General features: G+C 43.4%; 2 protein-coding genes across 2 annotated transcripts; both read right to left on the bottom strand.

The window, feature by feature from the left end:
* Nucleotides 1-946: 946 nt before the first annotated feature.
* Nucleotides 947-22112, bottom strand: kcp (kielin cysteine rich BMP regulator). Its single transcript, XM_029522481.1, has 46 exons — nucleotides 21836-22112; nucleotides 20584-21116; nucleotides 20167-20239; nucleotides 19343-19647; nucleotides 19088-19256; nucleotides 12760-12836; nucleotides 12571-12664; nucleotides 12351-12433; nucleotides 12157-12250; nucleotides 11995-12074; nucleotides 11820-11905; nucleotides 11592-11682; nucleotides 11245-11344; nucleotides 11025-11110; nucleotides 10779-10872; nucleotides 10542-10691; nucleotides 10337-10443; nucleotides 10170-10263; nucleotides 9922-10095; nucleotides 9758-9840; nucleotides 9571-9664; nucleotides 8847-9029; nucleotides 8576-8746; nucleotides 8288-8461; nucleotides 8085-8167; nucleotides 7912-8002; nucleotides 7765-7847; nucleotides 7510-7683; nucleotides 6824-7003; nucleotides 6436-6700; nucleotides 6020-6102; nucleotides 5838-5931; nucleotides 5593-5766; nucleotides 5415-5497; nucleotides 5031-5151; nucleotides 4821-4903; nucleotides 4575-4674; nucleotides 4385-4470; nucleotides 3935-4037; nucleotides 3691-3833; nucleotides 3385-3557; nucleotides 2975-3086; nucleotides 2790-2891; nucleotides 2537-2701; nucleotides 2158-2458; nucleotides 947-1612 (listed from the first exon to the last, which is right to left on the bottom strand). Exons 1-46 carry the CDS (start codon nucleotides 21936-21938, stop codon nucleotides 1392-1394), a joined length of 6318 nt encoding a protein of 2105 aa, XP_029378341.1. The 5' UTR covers nucleotides 21939-22112; the 3' UTR covers nucleotides 947-1391.
* LOC115056224 (uncharacterized) lies at nucleotides 12845-19078 on the bottom strand. The gene is made up of 4 exons (XM_029522505.1): nucleotides 16939-19078; nucleotides 16522-16841; nucleotides 15254-16401; nucleotides 12845-14751 (listed from the first exon to the last, which is right to left on the bottom strand). Exons 1-4 carry the CDS (start codon nucleotides 17492-17494, stop codon nucleotides 14559-14561), a joined length of 2217 nt encoding a protein of 738 aa, XP_029378365.1. The 5' UTR covers nucleotides 17495-19078; the 3' UTR covers nucleotides 12845-14558.
* Nucleotides 22113-23374: the final 1262 nt, after the last annotated feature.

Here is a 23374-nt window from a genome sequence, read left to right as displayed (position 1 = left end):
GACAGACACAGAAAGACTGTTTTATCGTGACATGTAAAGATGAATGCCTCAATGATGGTGGCGTTTTTTTATCTCAGTTGTTACCTTTTTCATGGCTGCATGTGCTTCAGCACTACTGCAGGGAACATGAAACACCTTGTGGAAGAGGAGGCTCACATCTTCAGAGGAAAACTCTGCCCCGACTGGCTTGCCCAGAGACTGGCACAGACCAGCGACACAGTCCTGGAAAGAAAACATGAGGGCATTAGTTTAATTTTACCCATTGAAAACTAATTTAATTTTCACAAGACGTCAAAGCGTCTTACCTGCTCCATGTTTTCACCACTATGGGGTGATAAATTATACAGGTGATTACTATGGTTACAGTAATCCTCTGGACAACAGCTGGATCAGGTTACCAAGCAACAAAAGTGACAGTGTGAAAGGGAGAGTGAGACGTGATATGACCACGTGACACATTACACCTGTGTGAAATATTCTCAGAGACACTGAACTGCCAGCGAAGGGGATCCCAGCCCATAAATGTATTTCTTTGCCCTCTGTTATTTACTCCTAATAAATTCATCAGAAATTTCACAGAAAGAGCAAGACAACTATTACAGCTCAGGAGAAAAGCAATCACATCTGAACATTGTTAGTCCAGTTGATAAGCAACTGTTGATTGAAATAATTTCCTTGGTGGAATGTATACTTTATTCTTCATATATAGACTTGTTTCGTATTTTTGCACATTTACCTGACCCATTGCATAATCACGAAACATGCTGATTTTGGGCTTCTTTAACTATATTTCATACTAAATTGCATATTTATTTCCAGGAAATTTCAAAACAGAATTCAATTGGAAAATGGCAGCCCCATAAAATGAGATGAAATCATCCCTGTTTTGATGAATAATGACTTTGAGCTCCCTCTTTACCCAGAAAATGAAACACCAGAATTATTAGTGAAACTAGTTTATTTGTAAAATGGAGGCAAACAAAGGGACACCTGAGTTACACAGTCAATATTGCACAGCGTTGAAATAAACCTGTAGACTAAGTAAATGCTCTTTTTACTGTAAATAGAATTTAAACCACTTAATATTTGTTAAATGTGTAAAAAAGCCAACTTGCATGGGACATGTGACATGAACATGAAAGACTCTTCTGTAGTATAAACATTCAGTGCTAAATATAATTTGTTTATATAAACATCAAAATGCATTATTTTGCTTCAGTCAAGATGCAGAATTCACAGGTTAACTAGTCAGCAAATTTCTCCATTTCAGACTACAGTTTACAGTAACAAATGGCTGATGCATCCTTATGTGGGTTGTAGATGATCAGTGGGGACAGTGCATGTGTGTGCGTACAAATTAAGTGCACTTCGTAAAATGAGCAGCTAAAGAATCATGTGTGGTTGCCGTGGATGATTTTGGGGCAATTCTCAGGCTGTATGCAGTAGTTGTTGTGTAGGACCAGACCAGCAGGACACTGGCAGCCTGGGACACAGGGCTTGAAGCAGTGGCTTTCTATCACCCCCAGCGGCACGTCCACATTAAAGCAGGTTACTGGACACGGGGGGCCACACTCATCAAACACAAAGCCCCTCTCCACTGGGCAGCCCACAGCTGGGAAAGACAGCCACAGAAAAGAAAAACATTTGAAGGGACCTTGTGAGCTATTATGGCCCAAGTCTTTGACCTGCTGACCTTTACTGGCGTGTCAGCTGGTGTCGGATGACAGGAGGAATTTATACATTTGTTGATATAATATACTGTTGCACATCACAGTTGGAGTAGTTGAAGTAAAATCTAATTACGATATATTTTTATGCCAGTACAAGATTTATTATTGTCATTTTGCAATGTGGATCATTAAGATTCTTTCTCAACACACGTCATTATTATTTTGCATAATTTTGTTATAAGTTGGCTACATGTTTTGAGTCCATTGTGTCTATTTATTCAGGAATATATCATGTTTTGCATGATATATTCCTGAATGTATAGACAGCAGTCTTTACAGAACAAAAGGAGTATATCCACCTTTTCCTCGAAACTGGAATAATTCTGGCTGATTATATGGACTCATATTGTATCCAGTCATGATTACAAGAGGTGAATTAAGTGAATACAATAAGCCTACAGGACCTACAAGCCTGTGTTTCACTCACCACAGAGCGATGGGCTCCTCCACTGCAGGATGACGCCAGCCTCTCTGCACTGACTGGCGTAGGCTTCCAGCACATCACACAGACACTCATCACTGTTGGCCCCGCAGGCACAGAGATCATACACGCAGGCTCCATACCATGGCTCAGGGGGCACCACGCGACGGCAGGGCTTAAATACAGCAGACTTCAAGACCTTACATCGAGCATTTGCCCTCTTCTTGGCTTGGTAACCGGCATCCTTACATGGGTTGACATCCTCACCAGGTCGACAGGATGAAAGGGAGTGGCTCCCATTTGTGACCTAAAATGACAAACAGTGCTGCTATCAAGATGAAACTGCCTGTTTGTTCAGTTTCATTCTTCCATGTCCTTGTTTTACCCTCCAGCTGTTGCCAAAGTCTGACTCTGACTGACTGAGTTGGCCGCTGGGCATTCGGAGATCATCCTGGTGGTAGTTGTTGAAATTTCCACAGAGACCACAAGTGTGGCCTTTATAGGAGCCTGGTACACTCACTTCCAGGTGTGAACGACCACTCCAAAGCACCTAAAGATGGAGCAGATGGGTCAGTCAATGTGACAAATTGATAGTCTATTGGTCATATAATCATCCATAGAGAGGAAGAAAACTGAACCTTCAGGCCGATGTTCGTATTGATTAAGATGGTGTTGGATTGCCGTTCAATAAAGATGAACGGTTCTATGAGGAACGGCAACGTCACAACTTCATCATTAACCTGAAAGTAAAGAATGTGGGTAAGTGGATGTGAAACATGAACAAACATGCACAAAATCATTCGCGAAACTTGGACACACCAACCTTCACAGCCCGATCCTGGAGGAGCTGCACTGTGACGTCTCCTATAAACACAGTCACCTCTTTGGTCCAGGACACTCCTTTACGCCCGCGATCATCGTTAGTAGCATGAATACTGCAGAAAAAAAATAATAAGACTTTGAACTTGAGCATTTCATTAAAAATGTAAATGTAAAATAAAAAGATTTGTCTCTTTACCAAAAACACTTATTTTTTGTTGATGTTGATGTTGAGGGCACGATTTCATGTGGGGAGGAACTTGGCTTGAATTTAAAAGAGGGAGTGCCACTTTTTTTTTTTTAAGGAAACCAAACTATTTCTGCTTCCATCATCAAGTCACAGATTTCTGCCCTCTACAGTATAGAGTCTATACTATATACTACTTGTTTGGGTAACCACGGTGACCTCCTCACCTGAAGTCTCCATTTTCGCAGTCCTGTGCCAGGATATATGTGCATGCCCCCTGAAAGTGCAGCATGCGGCCATCGAAAGTGCGATAATGAGGGTCGCCGAAGGCAATGCAGGTGGCCGGACGAGGAAGGCAATGAGGACAACACACACCTGGGACAACTGCTGGCATCTCATCCTGACACCAAACACACACACACAGGCTGAAGGGTTAAACAGCAAGACATTGTGGGAACACTTTCAATTATGATGACACTGACATATAGTTTGTGTGTATGTGTGCTTTTATTTTGAATGTTTGGCACACTGACTGTTGCACAGGTGAGGGGAGGACAGCGTTCGGTACGACAGTGGACATCTCCAGATACACATATACAGGTGGTGCACTCATCCACTTCCCACTGTTGATTGGAGTGATAAACTGTACCCTGGTGCAAACACGATACTCTTGAGTCTGCAGCACACACAGATAACACACGCATCAATGCAACTTGTGAAACAACACTTTAAACGCATGCAACAATGAGGGTCATTGTATTAGCTTTGCAGCAGTACCTTGGCATTCAGAGCAGCATTTTCCTGGAAGCTTCACCAGTTTTTGGCCATTTGGACAGACTGTATGCAAACACTCCTCAATGCTACACTCTATGTGGCCTGACTAAGAATGGATACAGGAAGAGTAGATTGCTTTAGTTAGAGGCGGATAGTTCAAACAGTCAGGAGGCAAACAAGTTGCTCTATGAAGCCCCTGAAACAGTCAGCGCTCTGATTTTATCCAGATATGTTGTATATTTCTTTCCTTTTGTCTCAGTCAAGGAAAAAAAAAATCACACCATTTTCAATTTATTTATCCCCAAGAAGGTGATAAACTCAAGGAGAGTAAACTTGTATCAGTGTGGTCTGTGTAATCAGATCTCTCATCTCTTTACAATTGCTTTTTTTTTTATCTTTGTAATAGCAGATTGTCTGGTAAAGCAAATGCTGTTTTTTAAAATGTGAACTCACATTACAGGAACATGTTACACAGTTGTCATCACTATCTGTCCAGTTGCTGCCGTTGCCCACTCTGGTCTCACCCTCAATCACACACTCTGCGTAAAACACAGGAGAACCCACACAATGATGTTTAAATGCGAAACCTTGGCCTTAAAGCATTGAAAGGGCCAGTGATAAGACAAATGTGATTTTATCTCACCATTGCAGACGGGACAGCATGAGTCCGGAGGTATGAACTGTTCATTAGAAGGACAAGAGAGCGGGAGGCACTGCTTGTGTAGGCAAGTCCAGGTCAAGTCCTAATTCACAGACACAGAAGAAGACAAAATGTTGGGATGTCAAACTAACACTCAGTTTACTCTGTTTTTAAAGACAGCTTTGGTAAAAATGTTTGACCACTTAATGATCAACCATTGTGATCATTGATAGTAACTGTCACTGTTACCTTGCAGTGGCAGGTAAAACAGGGGTCATCTGTGGCCAGCACCTCATTGCCAATCAGTGCAGAGGTGCAGTTACTGAGAGGCTCTAAACGCACACACATACACACACAGACACACACAAACCAACACAAAAACATGGCAGAGTTCAATGAAAGGGCACAGTGAAATAATATATGATATTAAATGACATCCACTTAATATTCAGCACTGACGTGCGCAGACAGGACAGCAGGAGTCTGGCCGAGAGAACAAGATTTTGCTTTTAGGGCAGTCGACCAGACTGGGACACTGCTTTCGATAACACTTCAGGTGCTGTACTCCATCTGCCATTACCTGAAACACAAATGCATCCGATTACAACTGCTACTGTTACTTGAATTTTTACAGCTGATGTTGAAAAAATATTTTATTGATGATTTATGAAACAAAAATACAAAACTATGACTGATTGAAGTATCATGTATGATAATTTTTTGCTTTTTTTCTCTGAGTTCTAAAGTTGGAAGTCAGGTGATTCAAACTTCCGCTAAATTAACAAGTTAAATCAAAAAACGTAAAAATCAAGTTTCAATGTTACAGATGTATATGAATCAGACCTCACAGATGCAGATCTGACAGGGGTCATTTGCTGGATGGAAACTGTCTCCAGGTCCATAAACTCTGCCCTCAAATACGCAGTCTATTTAAAAACATCATGCAATTGATGGTTATTTAAAATAAAAAAATCCAAAATGAAACTTGAAGCTAATGTGCTTTAGATTTTTATTTTCTCACCAGCACATATGGGGCAGCACTCTCCAGGCACGCTGATGAAGTTGGTACAGGGAGACAGGCAGTGAACCTCAGAGCAGGTGGTCACCCCATCAAGACACATGCAGCTCATACAGGGACTGGAGTCTGCGAACCAGCTGCTGCCCTCTGGATGCTCCTCCCCTCCATACATACAACCTGAGAAACAGCACACAGTCGCTGATCCAACTGCTTCCGCCAGTGAGTGCACTTTTAAGCGACATATTTACCTTGACAGCGAGGACAGCAGGCTCCTGGATCAGTCACCTGATGCATACAGGACACCTTGGGACAGTCAGGGGACGTACAATGCAGCTCACCCGCCTGCAAGACTCAGACAGGTCAGCACTGAAACATAAGGAAGGCCGCAGATTTGGAAGGAATACACAAAGATTTACAGGAGAAATTTGACCTGGCAGGTGCACGTCGAGCAGTGATCTGAACTCAGGGTCACTGTCTTCGCTTCACGGAGCTCTTGTCCCTCCAGTACACACACTGAAATCACAGACAGATGAGGCAGACAGCATTTTTATAAAAGCAAAAATATGTTATGCTCTAAGAGTATCAGTTTTTGTGATTTTAGCAATTTTTGCAAAAGAATTTAATATCTGATGGTTTATGAATACACAATGAATATGATAATTTGGATAACTGTGAAAGAAAGAATATGTGCGAATATCTGGAGTTACATCTTATTATCCTCTTTAAAGCTCTTTAGAGAGTCTGACAATATTGGATATATAATGTGGGGTTAAAAATGAGGTTCCAAAGACAAGTTGAAAATTGTTATGGAGGACGTGGGAGAAACATGTAAGCCTTCACATGTACCTGGGCATTCAGGACAGCACTGTCCTGGTCTGGTAATGGGTCTTTCACAGTTTATTTGGGGACAGACAGCAGCCGCGCAGGTGACGGTGCCCCTGATACATGTGCACTGGTAACAGGGGTTAGACGAGGGTGTGAAGGTTTGACTGTGAGAGTACACGACACCCTCGTACAAACAGGAGTCACACACGGGGCAACAGGCTCCTGAAGGGACCGGATTCAAGCACTGGACTGGACAAGAACTCTTCTGACAGTTTACCACTTCATTCTGATTAGAGAAGGAAACAGAGTGCCAAGCGGGAAAAAGAGACAGACTGAATCAAACTAGTGGTTTTAATCACTTTAACATTTCATTAATTATTTTTCATTGAGTAAGACTTTTGGGACTGACCAGACAGGTGCACGTGGAGCAGGGATCAGAGGGGGAGGTGAAGGTGGAGCCAGGCTGATATTCTATCCCCTGATGGACACAAATGCCTGTGCACATGGGGCAGCACTCTCCTTGGGGGGTCGCTGGATGCTCACAGGATACACTTGGACAAGAAGCAGATATACACTCCACACTACCCTCCTATACACAAAGACACACATTTAGACCTTCTGCATGTCATGAGTAATTTGATGAACAGATGAATGGAATCTATGTTTAATCTTAAACAAAGTGAAATCGGTTGTCATGTCTTCACTGGGCCATGTTTATAAAATTAAAGACACACTACACCAAAAATCTCACTTTTGAGTTTATCAACAACTCACTGTATGATTGCCATTGCCTACTTGTCTGAGGCTCAATATGAAATACTATATTTAGTGCTAATTTACGGATGCGTAGTGAAGCTGTGAAGCGGATTATGTTACAGAAGTGTAGTTAATGTTGGATTTTTTAAGTGTTCTTCTCAATGTCCACTGGATAAAACTCTGAATAATGTGAACAAGTCACTGCTGTCGTCTAAACAAGCGGGCTACACATTTTTCACAGCTGCCTGTTCAGCCCTGTTGGTTTGGGTTTCTAGTTGACTGTCAGAGTAGAAACAGGCATAGTGAATGAATGTATATATGTATATGTTGGCGTTGTACCACACAGGAGCAGATCTGACAGGGGTTTTTAGGGTGTGGGAATCGTTCCCCGTTATAGCAGTTTCGTCCATTAAAGTTGCAGCCATCACACACTCCACACGAACAGCTGTCCTGATCCGGGTGCGGACATGGTGCGGGCGGGCATCCTCTTTCCGAACACATCACCTCACCTTTCTGTGCGGGAAAAGAGGTCAGGTTTACAACCGCTGCTGCGACGATGATGTGAGCAAAAAGTTGAATGACTATCTCACTCACTGAGCAGGTGCATTCCTCGCATCCTCCCTCTCCTCTTGGGACGCTCTGCCCATCAGCAAATGTCTCGCCTCGGAAGTGACAACCTACACAAAGTAAAACGCTAATTATTTACCTAAAGCACACAAACATGCTGCGCTGAGTACAAACCATCACAGACGGGGCAGCCACACGCGTCGGTGACCGGGTGAGGGCAGGGAGCTGGTCCACACTGATGCGACACACAGTGCATTGAGCCCCTCTGCAAGGGGAGAAGCATGATGCGTTGTCTGAACAGATTAACCAGCAGAAATGTGCACATGAAGGCCTGTATGTTTCCATACCTGGCAGGTACAGAAAGAGCAGGGGTTCCCTGCGTCAGGGATGGACTGGCCATTGGCGAAGAGCAAGCCATTGTAGAAACAACCTGTAAACAACCGGTAAAAATAGAATGAGTGATTCATTTCAAATCAAAGAGCTGATGAACAATCAAAGCTCGATCCTAAAGTAGGGCTGTGGGCAGAGAGGGGTTTTTCGCTTTACATACGTTCACACTCTCCGCAGCATTGCCCTGGTGGTTTATACGGATGGCTGCAACCATCATGACAGGCTCGCAGTGAGCAGGACACCTCTCCTCCGTAACAGTGACACACATTGCAGGGATCTTTTTCATCAGAAATCTCCGTGCCATCAGCATACTCTTTACCATTAAACAGGCAATCTGCAAGTAGAAATAAAGGAAGTTATACACGTTGAGCTAAAATGAAAGGAGAAGACCGAGACATGTATACATTTTATGCGTGGCGTGTTGTTATTAAATGTTTCAAGCACTCACTGTCACAGGACAAGCAGCACTGTCTCCGGACTGGGTGTGTACACCTGGCGGGAGGACAGTGCCTCTTTTCACACCTAACAGAGCCCTCTTGGCACACACACACAGCGCAGGGGTCGGACGCGTCATTCCACGTCTCCCCATTAGCCAGTTCCCGACCCTCATATAGACAGCCTGTAAAAAGAGGAATATTAGGACGAAATGTGCAGTCTGGACGGAGAACTGCATCCAATATCAAAACTGTGGGAATTTTATTTATTTTTAATTTTTTTACCTTCACAGGTCTGGCAGCACTCTTGTGTGATGGGGTGGGAACAGGCAGCGAAGGGGCAGGTCTTGCGCTGACACTGAACCGTCCCATCGGTGCAGGCACACAGTCGACAGTTATCAGTCGGGTCGTAGAAACGCTCAGCGTGTTTGTAAAGTTGTTGTTCATACGTGCAGTCCGACGGAGGAACTGAAGAAACATCAGTGAAAAGAATCAACACTACCGTCTCCACTCTACAAACTCATTATCCATTCATGGCCTCCTCATTAGCCAAAAAGGAGTGTGAAAGGAATTTAAATGATTCCTGGAAATCATTGGCAGGTATAAGCTTGCAGATTTTCATGGTGTTCTCTGTTAGGATTTCTGTGTCCCAAGTAACAGTGAGATGAATGCCACATGAAACATCTTTTCATAGTTAAGATGAAATCTCAATAAAACATACAGACAGAAATGGGCTGCTTCTCATATAACTAGGCGAGAACGAAGAGATGAACTGCAATGTACCGACTATCAGGGCCTTTATGTGATACTGCAGAAAACCTCCATTTGCACGATTTGGATTTGGAGATGCAATTACTCTTTCAAGATCCTGTTTTTGCATAACTTTAATTTACATTTACGGACATCTCTTCGCTCTGGAAATAATAAATTATAAAGTAAAAAAAAATAAAAAAATAAAAAAATAAAGTTTTTTGGCTTTTTTTCCTCTCTCTCTCTCTGCTTGTCTGACCTGGACACCGGGGGCAGCAGTCTCTCAACTCCACACTTGGGTTGGAGCATGGCAGAGGTGGGCACCTCCTCATCAAACACTGGACATTCCCATTCTGAAACAAGTGTAACACGAACTGAAGTTAAAGCCTGCTTTGAGATAACTACAGGCGATCAGCACAGGAGGATTAGTGGATTATTCTTCTTACTGTGCAGCTGCATGTCCTGCATGGATCAGTCGGATGGGGAAACTCCAGACCGTTGCCATACTCTTTTCCAGCATAGCTGCAGCCTTATGCATGAGATTTTTGTGAGATTTTAATTTGTTAGAGTTGTTGATGTTTATTTATATGATAACTTCATTGTTCCTTACCATTGCAGTTGTTCTGACAGCATGTTCCAGGTCGAGGCGCGCTACAGTGAGGTTGAGGGCATTGTGCTCGGTGGCAGTCAATCCTGCCACTAACACATGTACACTCCTCACACACGTTCACAGGGTTGAGGAAAGCATCTCCATTCACAAATATACGGTTTTCATAAGAGCAGTCTGACAAAATACACAAATGTTTTATTGAGCGCTGAAAAAGGTGAAACATATATTGGAATCATAAATTAGTGTACCTTGACATCTGGGGCAGCACCCTCTGGACGGAGTGTACGAATTGCTGCAGTTGAGCGGAGGACAAGGTCTTCTCTCACAGTTCACAGTGCCATGCTGAGAAAAAAAGGGCGGGTTGTCAGCTGGTTGAACAGTACAGGACAACGTTTGTGAATGTAGACTTGCTCACCCGACAGGTGCAGATTTGGCACGGCTGGTCAGGGTCGGTAAACCTCTGGCCGTTGTCATAGATACGATGATTATAGGTGCAGGTTTCACACATGGCACAACAGGAGCCTAAATGAAGGAAAGAGATGGTGCACTGCGGACGCATAGACATCTGCCTAAAAAATCTATACTCTCTCAACCACTCACACACACACAGGCAGTCTTACCAGCAGTTTTGGTGGGATGCTGACAGTCAGTGGGGAGGCACGATGCTTGTGAACACAGGGTCTCTCCGTTCACACAGGTGCAGCTGGTGCAGGGGTCCCCAGGGTGCCAAGTGGATCCCTCTTTGTATTCCACTCCCTCCGACACACATGCTACGGCGAGGAAAAATGTCATATTGCCATACTGTAATGTAACGTGCACATGTGTACGTGCGTGTGTGTGTGTGTGTGAATAATTACTCTTGCAGATTGGACAGCAGCGATGCGGGTCTATAATCGGGGTTGCGCACTGGATAGGAGGGCACTTCTCTTCGTGACAAATTACATTCCCACTCTGAAGTGGAAACCCAAAACACAAGCAATATAAAATTATTATATTTTGCTCTAAGACACTTTTGAGATATGAAGTAAAATATTTATTCAGTAATTTTCTGAAGAGTCAACCTTGAAGTTTTTCTAGATCTTGGAGAGACTGTGTGCACTTACCTTACATCTGCACTGCAGACACGGCCCGCTGCCGGCAGGGTTGAACACTTTTCCATCAGTATATGTTCTCCTGTCATACTCACATGCTGAAAAAACAAACACGAACAGATTTTGTTTTCTTGAGCAGTCAAAGCCAGAAGGGACATTTGTGTTCAATAGACACTGACAAATATGGCATTTCATTATAATTACTTTTGAGAATTTTTTCAGGTACACTGACCATCACATGTGGGACAGCACTCTCCTTCTCGCCTGGCTGGATGTTTGCAGCGTGGTGTGGGACACGATACATCCGCACGCTCACAAGACACTTCGCCTGCCTAATAGGTCGAGATCGTAAAGGATTACGTGTGTCTCACTGATAAAGCAAACGCTTGCTATCACAAACTAAGCTGAGAGCTTTGTCAGGACTAAAAATGCCGTAATTTTGACACTTTATCCTGTTCTCAAATTCAATCAAGTATTCTGACAGGTTTCTTTGGTTTCTTCTGCCTATAAAACCTGACCTGGTCAAGTAGCATGAAATTCACGTACGTGCGATTCACAACTTTGCCAGGCTGTACTTACAGAGCAGCGACAGTGAAGGCAGGGATCTCTCCTCGAGAGGAACGTCTGTCCCTCTGTATACACCTGGGACTCATATTCACAGTGCTCACATCTACAGATAACATACACACACATTTTTATCTTTCATCTTCGCCACCATATTCAAAATGAAAGCTGAATAAAAGGGGCTGATTGCTTGTTCAGGGGCATTCAGGGGCTGAATGTTTGGATGTTTGGAGGGTTTGTTACCGTGGACAACAGTCACCAGCATGAGACACAGAGTTTCGACAAGACAGATCAGGACAGCGAGGGGGTGCACACACAACATCTCCATTCTGGTAGAGCAAGAACAAAAGGATATTTGAAAATGGATGAGGAACAAACGAAAAATTCTGTGATTTAATCCCTTTCATCAGTGACATACCACACATGTGCACTCCTGACAACGGTCTCCAGTGGGGATCACGTTTCCGTTAGGGAAGTCACGACCATTCACGCCACAGCCTAAAGAACACACGGGAGGACGCAGTGTTTCTCCACAGTCCACTGAACGCTCTAGCTTCTTTATTCAAAGAAAGAAACCCACCTTGACAGACTGGACAACAGGAACCAGGTGGTGGAGAAGCTGGGTTGTTACAAGGGGTGTGGCACGGCTCCCTCTTACATTGAACAAGACCCTCCTGTAGAGAAGACAGATAAATATCAGCAGAGAACAAAGAAAAAAAAGAAGAAAAAAAAAAAAAGATGAACGCCTTCGCAGATGTTTAGTATCAGACCCACCAAACAGTGACAGACATCACAGGGATTTTCCTCTGGCCTCCATGTGACCTTGTGTTCATACTGGACACCAAAATGGGTGCAGCCTGCAAAGACATACTAGAGTTTATTTTATTGTTCTGGGGCCATTGACAGCTGACTCATTAAAAACCAAACCGCATTTAGTTAGAAGGGATTTATCTCTGTCATGAACATATTGAGCATATTTTTGATGTGTCCTTACTCTTGCATTGTTGGCAGCAGCTTCCAGGTACAGTCTCTCTCTCTGCGCAGTCTAGTGAAGGGCAGGGCATGGGGGAGGACTCCCTGTTACACCCCTGAGGCAGAGAGACAGACAGTGATGAGAGGCAATGATTAAATGCTCATTAAATGCTTGTTTGTGTGTTAATGTAAGTGTACGTCAAATACTCACCTTCGACGTACATATCTGACAGCAGTCACCGTCAACGTCGTAGGACACATTGTGAACTAGACCATCCAGCTCACAGCCTGAAGAAGACAAAAAAGTCTTTAGTGCATATATTTCAATCACGTGTGAGTCTACACAATCATTCAGGAGTATGAACTGACAGTTTAAGCAATAAAAGAGTGGAAAGTTTGAGTCATTACATTAAGTCTTGCTCCTCTCCTCCACCTTTTCTTACCCTTTTCTGCAGGTCACTAGGGAACATCTGGCTCTCTCTCTCCAGTCACGACAGAAAAGCATTGTTCTGACGTAATGTACGTATGTTTGCTCTTCCACCCTATGTTTTATGGTCCTAAACCACAACCAGAAGTGCACTTAGCCTTCCAGCTAGTCTATTAACATGGAGAGAGATTAACTGTGGGAGGAAGGGGGAGCAGAAAACCCGAAGGGGTAACAGTTTCCTTGAGGATTTCCTCTGGAAGACGTCCCGGCCCACCCCAGATTCTGTGGCGGTTTATGTTCATTTGCTAGGAAATGTTGTTTACAGTGTAGCAGCTTATTCCAACACTGGAGAGCAATACTGCATCAAAAGCTTTCGGGGAGCTCATCAAATAGTAATTTTTTTTTTTTTTTTTTCACTTAGCTTGGACATTTTAGCAGATAATTATTTTAATGATGACTCTTCAGAGGACAGAGACAATGTGCTTGTGTGTGACAGAAGGCGATAATCACAGAGTAAGAGGGAGGCCAGTGAGACTGCCTACTGCGCCAGCAGCCAACAGGCATTTCCTCTAGCAAACCAAGCGTGCATGAGATCAAAGTGTGTGTTGGGAGTGCGAGTCTGCAAGTTTATATCAACTGGATGCCACTGGAGTCTTCTGGCCTACATGCAGAAACAATTAGGGGAGACAGTGGATGGATAAGAAGAGACAGTGACAGAGGAGGTGTCTTGAGGTAGACGGTGTACTCCTAAGCATGGTGTGTGTTATATCACACTGTGAACACAGCGCAGACAAACCTCTCATAGTCAACATGGTGAATATATCTGCAAAGTTGTCTACTTACATGTTCAGCATTCATTAACAGCATTAACATTCATTTGAAATCTAAATTCTACCAACATTGCATCACATATCAACATTAACGCCGATACTCATCATATTCAACTCCGTTCTGAGCTTCTCTTTTGGCTAAACACTCACTAACATTTGCAGTTTGGTCCTTGGAAGGTAGTTACCAGTTTCTTTAAAGGGTTTTTGCTCAGCATATTTGTCGACCACAAATACAAATAGAAAGTGATAGGGAACCTAAAACAGTAATATTCAGGGCTTTGGAAACAAAACATGGAGATGAAAGACATTAAAATACCCAAATTGGGTTCTTACTTATTCCAACTGTGAGCTTTATAGCTTTATATTTGGAATTTTGTTTGTGCTGCCAGCATTTGAAAATTTAACAGAAGTTAAAAATGATACTTGATCTAGACACCCCGCTGTCAACAAATTTCAGCTCTTCTGTTTCAGCCCATTCGGGCATATCCAGATTAGTGTAGATATTTGTAGCTGAAAACACAATACATGATGCCAGATACCACTAGAGGTATGACAGAGATGCGTAGAAGACGTAGTATCCCATAGAGTCTTTGTCAGAAAATATTTCCCGTGTCAGTTCCTTCAGGAGGGTTTTCCTTATAGTGAAGCGCGTTCTGTTTCTCGCAGAGACGATATCGGTCAGATTAATCCTCCCATTAACTGCTGCGAAAAATATTTTATTCCTTCGTTTGTTTTTGGCTGACAGTCCATCATTTACCAGTCGTGGCATATTACATGGTTTCCAGTTTCTGGATCCCGCCACTCTGTGAAGCAAGAACCACAATTGTGTATATGACAGACAGCCTCTGGGTAACCATGGCAACGGGCCTGATAGCAGAGGTCAGGGCAGGAGATCGGAGCAGAGCCAAGGGGACAGCCGCTGAACCAGTGGAGCTCGAAACAAAACCTATAGGTCGTGTTTTGAGGGAAAGGGTATAACAACATTGGTTGAAATGCCAAAAAACTTGATTTTGAAAGGATTTAAATTGCTATTTCAAAACTATTGCTATGTTATTCTTATAAAGCCAGATGGCTCCTGGATTGTTACATTTCATAAGCTTCTAACAGGATTTGCCTGAGCACAGTAATGTCAAAGCTTTAGGGACAATCATGTTACTCACTGACTCTGAGACTTTGCAGCTCAAAAACAACTGTTTCACTTACTGTTATAGGTGGAAAAGCACTGATCTGAAACTACAAGGTCTAATTTTAATGTCAAGGTTTTAGGGGAACTCCTCGGTCTAGGGCGCAGCCATGTTATCAACTGTGCCACCACCATGTTAAAATAATGCGCTTCCCAAACAAAAACCTATGAATACGTATCAAGCCATAATAACCATCTAACAGTAAATGGTTGGCAGTGTCGTTTTTTTTTTTTTTTTTTTGTTTGTTTCTTGTGTTGCCAATACCTGTGATCAGGTGTGATTGGAAGCCATATCTTGCTCTCAGTTTGCTTAGCTGCCACAATAGTATTCTCATTTTGTGGCTTATTTTGTCGCAGCCAGCCCAGCTCAGGCTCAAAGTCCATCCAGTCCAGCATGGCCCAGTGTGTGGGAAGGGAGGTAATGGGAGGGCAGGTACGGGTGATGCGGTTCAGAGCTTGGTCACTCAATGACATCAAGTGTTGCTGCGTATGGAAGTAGAAGCGCATGTAGTGTGGTCCATCGAAGAACCAGTTGCATCTGTCCTTGTCATATCCATCTGTTTGAAAGCCAAATGCATCGAACCCACCATAATCCAGGCCAAATGGATCAAACCCAAAGACACTGTAGCCTTTGTCACCAAAGAGCTCAGACATGAACTTTTCCTTCTCTTGTGTCTCTCCATCCTCACTTTCTTGTCCATTACGCTCATTTGTCTTTTCTTTCACAAACAACCCATCCCTATGCATGCCAAACATTGTGACATTGGACCGGTTGAACCCATAGCGGTTAAACCCAGATACATCGTATCCATCTCTATCAACAAAGTCCCGGTTAAAGCCATCTTTGCCAAAGCCATACCTGTCCCAACCACTTCGGTCGTAACCATCACGGTCATAGCCATGTTTGTCAAAACCACTGCTTTCAAAAGCCCCAGAAACAAAGTAACGATACTGTGAGTGTTTGTCTTTGGCAATATTACTCTTCTTAAATTTCCAACTTCTTTGTGGGTGTTTTTGTAATTTCGTCATGTTACAAGGTGCGCCAATGGTTATGGGCACATATACAACACACATCTGCTGCTGGGAGGAAATCACATCATTGGGGGTGGCATCAAAGGGGTCCATCTTCAGATGTCTCTGTGTAGCAGGGTACTGGAAGCTCTGAGCAGGATCATCACTATAAGTTTGTCTTTTTAATGCATGCTGATGTTTTTCTTGCCATTGTACCCACAGCTTGTCCATGAATGCCATGTGTGACAAGTATAAGGGGTCATAAGCAGCCAAAGGTGAAGCCATGTCGCCCCCGACCCAAAGTCGAAAAAGGCCGGAAAATATTTGCAGAGACTGGGAGAATAACCGAAAGTCTCCCTGGTTTAAAGTCCTCTGTAGATTCACTGCATTTGGCAGCCAGACCTAAAGGGAGCAGCAGAAATCAGTTACATACAAACTTTTAGCAGCTATACATTTGAAAAAGCCGCACAGTGTAGAAAATGGGAGATGGGCTGAAAAATGAATAAAAAGGGTTTGACAAACCGAGGAGTTGAATCTTCGTCTGAGACAGGGAGACCAGTGGGAATGGGATGTTGAGCCCTGGAAAGGATGATGTGGGATGCAGCCCAAGTCAGGTTCCCCATCTCCTCCAAAGAAACCCGCCTGCCAGGCAGCTGAGGACTTCATTGACCCAGAGTCCACTGTCCATTCGAAATATGGAATCGCCACTTTGCATGATGACACAGACTGCAGCTCGCTCTCAACTAATTGCAGGAAGTAGCGGTGCCAGGGGAGAAAGAAAGCGGCATCACCGGCCTGAGGGGAGAACTCAGCTCTCAGCAGTGCAAAGCCCTTCCACAAAGCTAAATCCACACAAACAAAATCCATAATTAGAATGAAAAGGCAGATTATGAAATGTAAAACACTGAGAAGCAAAAACATTTAGATTTGCAGTCTTACCTGACCTGGCGTAGAGCTTCCTGATAGCCCTTTGGTACACCCGCATCTCTCTCAGTGTGAGGTCTCTAATCTCTTTCCGTTGGATCAAGTGTCCACACGCACAGTTATCCCTGCCCCTCCCTGTGTATGTGCACACTTCACGGCCTTGGCTGACTCTTTCCCCGAAGTTCCAGAGCTCGTGTTGGGAGAGGCACCCGCAACCTCCACCAGATCTCATGACAGAACACTTGACTCCAGGAGCAAAGCTCACTGCCTGTGTCTCTCCAGCCTGGTTTTTCACCAGAGCCTGGCACTGTTTCAAAGTGACGTAATCACAAGTGTAAGTGAAACTGAGATGATTGCAGCAGTTTATCCTTTTGTGGTTTCCACTCAGATCTTCCGGTTCAGTATAGTTGAAGTCTATATTGCTATATGACGTGTCATGCTCCAGATTAGGCAGCTCATAGCCGCTGGCAGTCCTGTCCTCAGAGCACATGCTGTGTCCATGTTGAGTGTAACGCTGTTGGGTCATGGGACGACCCTGCCTTGGTTTGCGGAGGCAGCAGGCTCCGAACATGCACTGTTCCCTACAGGCATTAAAGGAGGGGAAGTTGTTGCTGCTGTTTCCAGGGCAGTGGAGGAAGTCCTCACAGAGGCCAGATGTAGGATTAAAGGCCCAGCGGCGTTGCAATGGCCGCACTCCTTCACAGTTGTTTTCTGGTTTAGGTACCAAACATGCCTAGAAGTGGGAAGGGGGACACAGGGCCTCTTACCCAGCCTTAAACCCCACTGCAATGCCCATAGCCAGTACTGACAAGGAAGTGAAGTAAAACGAAGCACTGCTATTGGGCTCAGCCAATGCAGCAGGCCAAAGCCAACCAAGAAATAAAACGAAGCGACCACAAGCCTGATCTACAAACTACAAACACTGAAGCCAGTTTCACATTTTGAGAAATAGATGCATCAACTTTGTTGAAAGGTAAATGAGAGTTCTGCAATATGAAGCTGCAGCCAGGAACTAAAAAATAGCCTAGCTCTAGCATTTGGATGTAGCGAGCGCTGCTCAGTGCAGAGACCAGTATATTTTGTGGAAATAAGAGCATTTCTCAAAATGTCTGACTACACCTTTATACTAGGACAGGCCTTTTGATTAGTCACGTAACGAAGCAAGTACGAACAAATTACTAAAGAAAAGACACTTATGCTATTAGAAACTATAAGATCATTATAGAAACACTTAAAGGAAGGGGTGTCCAACCTCAGTTTTCATTTGCGATTGTGACCCACCTCAAGCATTTGAAAAGCTCTGGAGACCTGCCGGTTAACATAACACATCTTTAAACCAAAACAAATGAAAGATCTAAATTAGATGCAACTGACAAAACATATAAATACACACATTCAATAGGAGACGACAGCCATGCTAGCATCTCTATGAAGCTGTTCATGTGCGACATGTGCAAACGTGCTAATAACGAGTTGTTGATTGGGTTTCAACACAAAGTACAGCTGAGGCTGATGGGAATGTCATGTGTGTAGCAAACATTTAGTTTTGAATCCATTTATTGGACAAATTGAAACTTTGACCCAATAATGGTGCTCCACTAAAGGTTAAGGTATTGCCAAAGTTTTTACAATTAACCTTCTTGTGGCCTCATGGCATTTCAGATAATAGCTGTTCAAATAATTCAGTCTGAATCAACACTCCCAGTCAGGACATCACTCCAGCTGCTGCTAGCCTGACTGAAAGAGCCTTGAACAGATTCATGCATTTTCACAACACAAATCATAAAAACCAGACCAAACAGAAATTGACATTTTAATGTTTTGTAATGCACTTTTCAAATCTTTTCTAATCTACTACTCTAGTCTGGCTCAGAAATACCTGTCTCAGCTGCCTGTGACACACTGGTCCCTTGGTGTCAGGGGGACATGAGCAGTCGAACCCCCTGGGGTCAGAGGTCAAGACGATACATACACCTCCATTTTGACAAGGACTAGACATACAGGGATCTGGGAGAGGGGCAGCCATCTGCAAACTAGCTAGTTAACACCATTTGAATATCTGTTAGCGTCAGGTTGCTGTTTCTCATGTGTGTGTGAAACAGGCAGAAAACAGATGGAGCTGGAAACACTCAGGCAGAAAGACTTGACAGACAAACATATTTACCTCCGGTGTTGGGTTGGCATGTGACCTTTCCAGATTTGCATATACAAACAGTGTTGACATCAGTTTGCCAGCGCTGGCCGTCATCCACTTCACGTCCCTCCCATTCACATCGCAGCCTCACACAATCACATCCCTCCTGGTACTTTAGGCGTGATTGTAGCTCTACATTCTGTTGTGAAAAAAAAAAACAAAACTATGCCATGCTGTCGTTGTATATTTTTTCAAGGTTACTTATATGTGAAATACTGTGACTACCTGAGCTTTGCACATGTTCAGCATTTGAGTAAGCTCCGCCACCCTCTTCTCTAGATACTTCAGTCTCTCATCCCTCTGGACCCGAGAAAAAGACGTTATTACTTGAGGGGATCTGGGATGCCCCAAGATGAGACCTCTCTGTAGCTGGTCACTCTGGATGTCTGGAGAGTGGCTGTTTTTCTTTCCCACTTGTGTGTGTCTTGTTTGAGGTTTACTGGGGGAAGCACCCTGCTGAAATGTTTGACTGCTGTCAGTCCAAGAACCTGAGCTCTGGGTGTTTGTGTTCTGAGATGGAGGGAGAGCATCTGGAGATACAAGAAAGAAAAAGTTGGTACGACATGAAGGAGGAGATGATTGATGCAAAAGAGGACAAGCTGGAGCCTAAACAAACATCCTGAAAAACAATGTCAAAATTAAGATCTACAGCGAGAGCAATAAACAAAGTCAGGGAGACTTTGTCTCTGAGGGCAAAATGATATGATTGCATGCTCATCAACCACGGTGGTCCCAGAGCTGCTCTGAAAGACTGAGAGGAGGGCCTAACTATTCAGAGTTCACGACAAATTGATTTACTCATTCACAGAACAGTTCATGACCTCTAACAAAAATTATTGAAATTCTGCGCACCAGAAAAAAAAATCAAAACATAATAATTTATCAGAGTCAGTAAGAGAGAGAATGAAGCAACAGGAAATGAAAAGAGGTGAAACCTAAAACATTTGGGGCACAATAAATTCTCATCACATGGCAAAAATCATCCTATAATACAAAAGTACAGAGATGATTATCCACAGATAGAAAATGTTGTTTTGTTTTTTTTTTACCTGTAATGCTGTCACAGTGCCACGGGTGCCTTGGATATGATTTCATCGAAACCTCAGCTGTCTTCAATTGTCCCTGTATTTATGAAGAAACAGATTTGCTCACGTGCTTTGTTGTACTGTGTAGAGTCAATTTTCAAAAGAGGTAGAAAATATTACAAAGTCACCTTTGCAAATTTGATTGGAATTTTTTCCCCAATAATTTTGCTTTGGTAGCATTGCATTAATTTTGTCATGTGGAACAGGACGTGACTTTGTTTCATAGACAGAGAATACCTTTGGTCAACATAAACATATAGATTTCTGTCAAATGTATGAAGTGACTCACAGCTAAATGCAGAAATCCACATAACATCCTGTAACTCGTAATAAATGAGTTCAGGCAGGTCTCATGTTGCCTTTTTGCTACTTGAAACTCACATTAAATTTGGTGGCTTTCCTTCGCGGTGTGCTGCCAAGAGTGATGAGAATGTTCTGAGGCAGCTCCAAGTTGAGCCTCTCTTTACCTTTCATCGGCACAACAACAGCTTCTTGACAGTCTACAAAGAAAACCAGTCTGTCTGGCTCCAAGCTCACAGCCAACTTGACCCAGTCATCCCTGGAGAAGGGGTTTCTCAGAGGGAACTGAAAGCTGACAAGGCCCCGAGCTCCCTCTCCGGCATGGTAGTCCAAACGTAGAGTGTTATCAAGGGTGGAGGAGATTATTTGGAGAATGGGTGAGGACGGAGAAGAGACAGAAAAAAGAGTGGCGCTGGAGCCTGATGACTGATGCCCCACAAAATATACCCCCATGCCACCATGGAGGTTAGACAATAGCAACTGGGAATATTCTGGAGGGAGGGTCAAGTAGGGTGCTCTGGGGCCCAGTTTGTATATCATGTTGCCGGCACTCTGTATTCTGGCCACGCCGCTGATGTGGCGGGACGTGTTCAGAGCTGCCAGAAGGTCAATCACTGGGAAGGAGATAAAACAGACTCAGTCTTGTGACAGACACATCTATACTGCACGAGGTCATGCTCTGTCTAATAGAGGATGAGGCTGCACTTTTTGGGTTGTGATGTGCAGGTCTGTGAGAGAGGGAATCAGAATGAAGCCATTCATCAGGCAGTCACACATGGCTGCTTCGCTGACCTCGAACACAGCACTGTAATACAGCCAGTCTGATCAGTCTGCCTCAAAGCGATGGGATACAGATCTTTAAACCTGAATGGAGTTGTGAACCATAATTTAACATTTAAGTGGATTTGTTTGTTTGGATATGGCACACATTTACCCAGTTACATTTACCTAACAACATTAGATATATTTTTTGCAAATTACAATGTTAGACAATATACATATAGTATAAAACGCTGAATTTTGACTATACTTTCTTGGAGGCAGTATAAATGGTCACATCCACAACTCTGGAATACCTCTTACATCTGATCCTATCATTAACATAATCCATTCAATTGGAGTAAAATGTAATATAAACCTACGAAATTAGTTTTTTATAGTTCTGGTGCATATTTTGCTGCTAATGTTTTCTTAATTAACTTAAGACTTGTGTGCTTTTCATCTTGCACTACATCTACCAATATACATGTATACATGTTTTCCAAACTACACAGAAACAGACCCACACATAAAACCTGTGTATTGTGTATGAGTGACACTTTTGGAAACTCACCGTCCCCTCCATTTGGCGCAGCGTACCCGGGTACATACACTGAAAAAAGCCACAGCAGATGAATCCCCAGCACCATCAGCCTCTTCCCTTTGCCACTGTCCATTGTCCAGACAAAAAATAGAGTGCCAAAATCCAAACACCTTACACAAAAAGTCGGAAAACAATCGTCCTATTAACCGAGCCCGGTGCCATGGACAATAAGCGGTGCGTTCAGGGCTTCCCCGCTGCTCGGAGGACAGAGCTCTCCAAAGAGCGCGGAGGGGAAACATGAAACATCTGGATGCGGGCTGGGCGTCGCTTCTCTGCAGTCACACACTCCCCTTCTTTCCCCTGGGGCCATATCTGCAATCTGCACCACACGTTCACTCAGTCATTAAGAGTTTGGAATCTCTGGAAAGTAAGTGGGGTGAAAAACAGTTTGGTGCTTGGAGACAGTCGGGAAAATGGGCTGCGTGCACGTATGCAAAACAACTGCAAAACAACAACAACAACAGCAAACAAACAAACAAAAAAAAAACCAAAACAAAACAAAAAAAAAAACTCTTCAGGTGTGCAGCACGTCTGAGGTCACCGGCTCTCCTACGTACACTACCAAAGGGGATGGCTGTTTTTTGCCTCCACGGTTTTCGCTGTGTTTGGCGAAAAAACCCAAAACAAGAGAGTTCCAAAGCTAAAACCTGGTCCGGAGTCTGGAGAGGATCCACATGGAGGGCGGAGGGAACACAACACAAGTAGTAATGTTTCACAGCTTTGGACACAATCCCTCAAATCTCACACAAAAACTCAAACAAAAAACAAAACAAAACAAAAAAGCTTTTCCCTCATTTTGTTGAATGATGTTGTGTTGCACCGTTCCAGAGTCCTTATCCCGAGCTTTGCACCTCCCCCTACTCCCACTTTGAAATATATAGTTCTGTATAAACATATATATTTTTGTGTTAAAAGTGATAAAATGTTTTCCCGGGACATTGATTGTTTCTTGCTGCTGCTTTCTTCCACATACGCCCAGTCTCTCTGGAGCTGATTTCTGATTTGAAGCTGATAGGACTTCGATAAAGTTTTTATGATCCACATCCACTCAGCAATTTAGTAGTTAAGATAGGCGGACACTTGTCATTAACGTCATTAAAGTCATTAACTTTAAAATCTTTAGAATCTTACATCTATGTCTCTCAAAGGAGATCTCGATGGCACACCAAGTGGCTGCCAAATCCACTTTGCAGGGTTTTGCAGTCACCGTTTTATATGGGTTGCCATGTCAAGTGACAGTTTTACAATGCAAATAAACAAGCAAACAATCAAACAACAAAACACACAAACATTCTGGGGTGGAAACAAGCAAACAAAATAAAAGATGTCATGCAGTTTGGGTTGGCAGCCTCTCTGCTGACATCTAGTGGTCATGTCCAAACACAGCAGCCAATCATTGGGTGTTGTGGTGAGATCAACCTCTTCAAATATTGCTAACTGAGGTGTGTAATGACAGAGTGAACATAAAAAATAAAAGCACAGGGAAAGTCTTGATGTCTCACCTCGCTA

This window comes from Echeneis naucrates, chromosome 16 (genome assembly GCF_900963305.1).
Source record: "Echeneis naucrates chromosome 16, fEcheNa1.1, whole genome shotgun sequence".
In the NCBI taxonomy this organism is placed as follows: Eukaryota; Metazoa; Chordata; class Actinopteri; order Carangiformes; family Echeneidae; genus Echeneis; species Echeneis naucrates.
The sequence above is the reverse complement of the archived record's forward strand: the minus strand, read 5'-3'. Positions and strand labels throughout refer to the sequence as shown.

Bases quoted from the DNA above. Each gene is read 5' to 3' on its own strand.
- LOC115056224 (XM_029522505.1), bottom strand. From the start codon at position 17,494: ATGTTCGGAGCCTGCTGCCTCCGCAAACCAAGGCAGGGTCGTCCCATG. The intron at 16,842-16,938 runs GTAAGACTGCAA...GTGTGGATTTAG, and splicing joins GAAGCTCTACGCCAGGTCAG to CTTTGTGGAAGGGCTTTGCA. The intron at 14,752-15,253 runs GTATTGGCAACA...CACGACCTATAG, and splicing joins CCAATCACACCTGATCACAG to GTTTTGTTTCGAGCTCCACT.
- kcp (XM_029522481.1), bottom strand. From the start codon at position 21,938: ATGGACAGTGGCAAAGGGAAGAGGCTGATGGTGCTGGGGATTCATCTG. The intron at 12,665-12,759 runs GTGAGTATTTGA...TCTCTGCCTCAG, and splicing joins GTCAGATATGTACGTCGAAG to GGGTGTAACAGGGAGTCCTC. The intron at 10,692-10,778 runs GTAATTATTCAC...TCCTCGCCGTAG, and splicing joins CTGCTGTCCAATCTGCAAGA to CATGTGTGTCGGAGGGAGTG.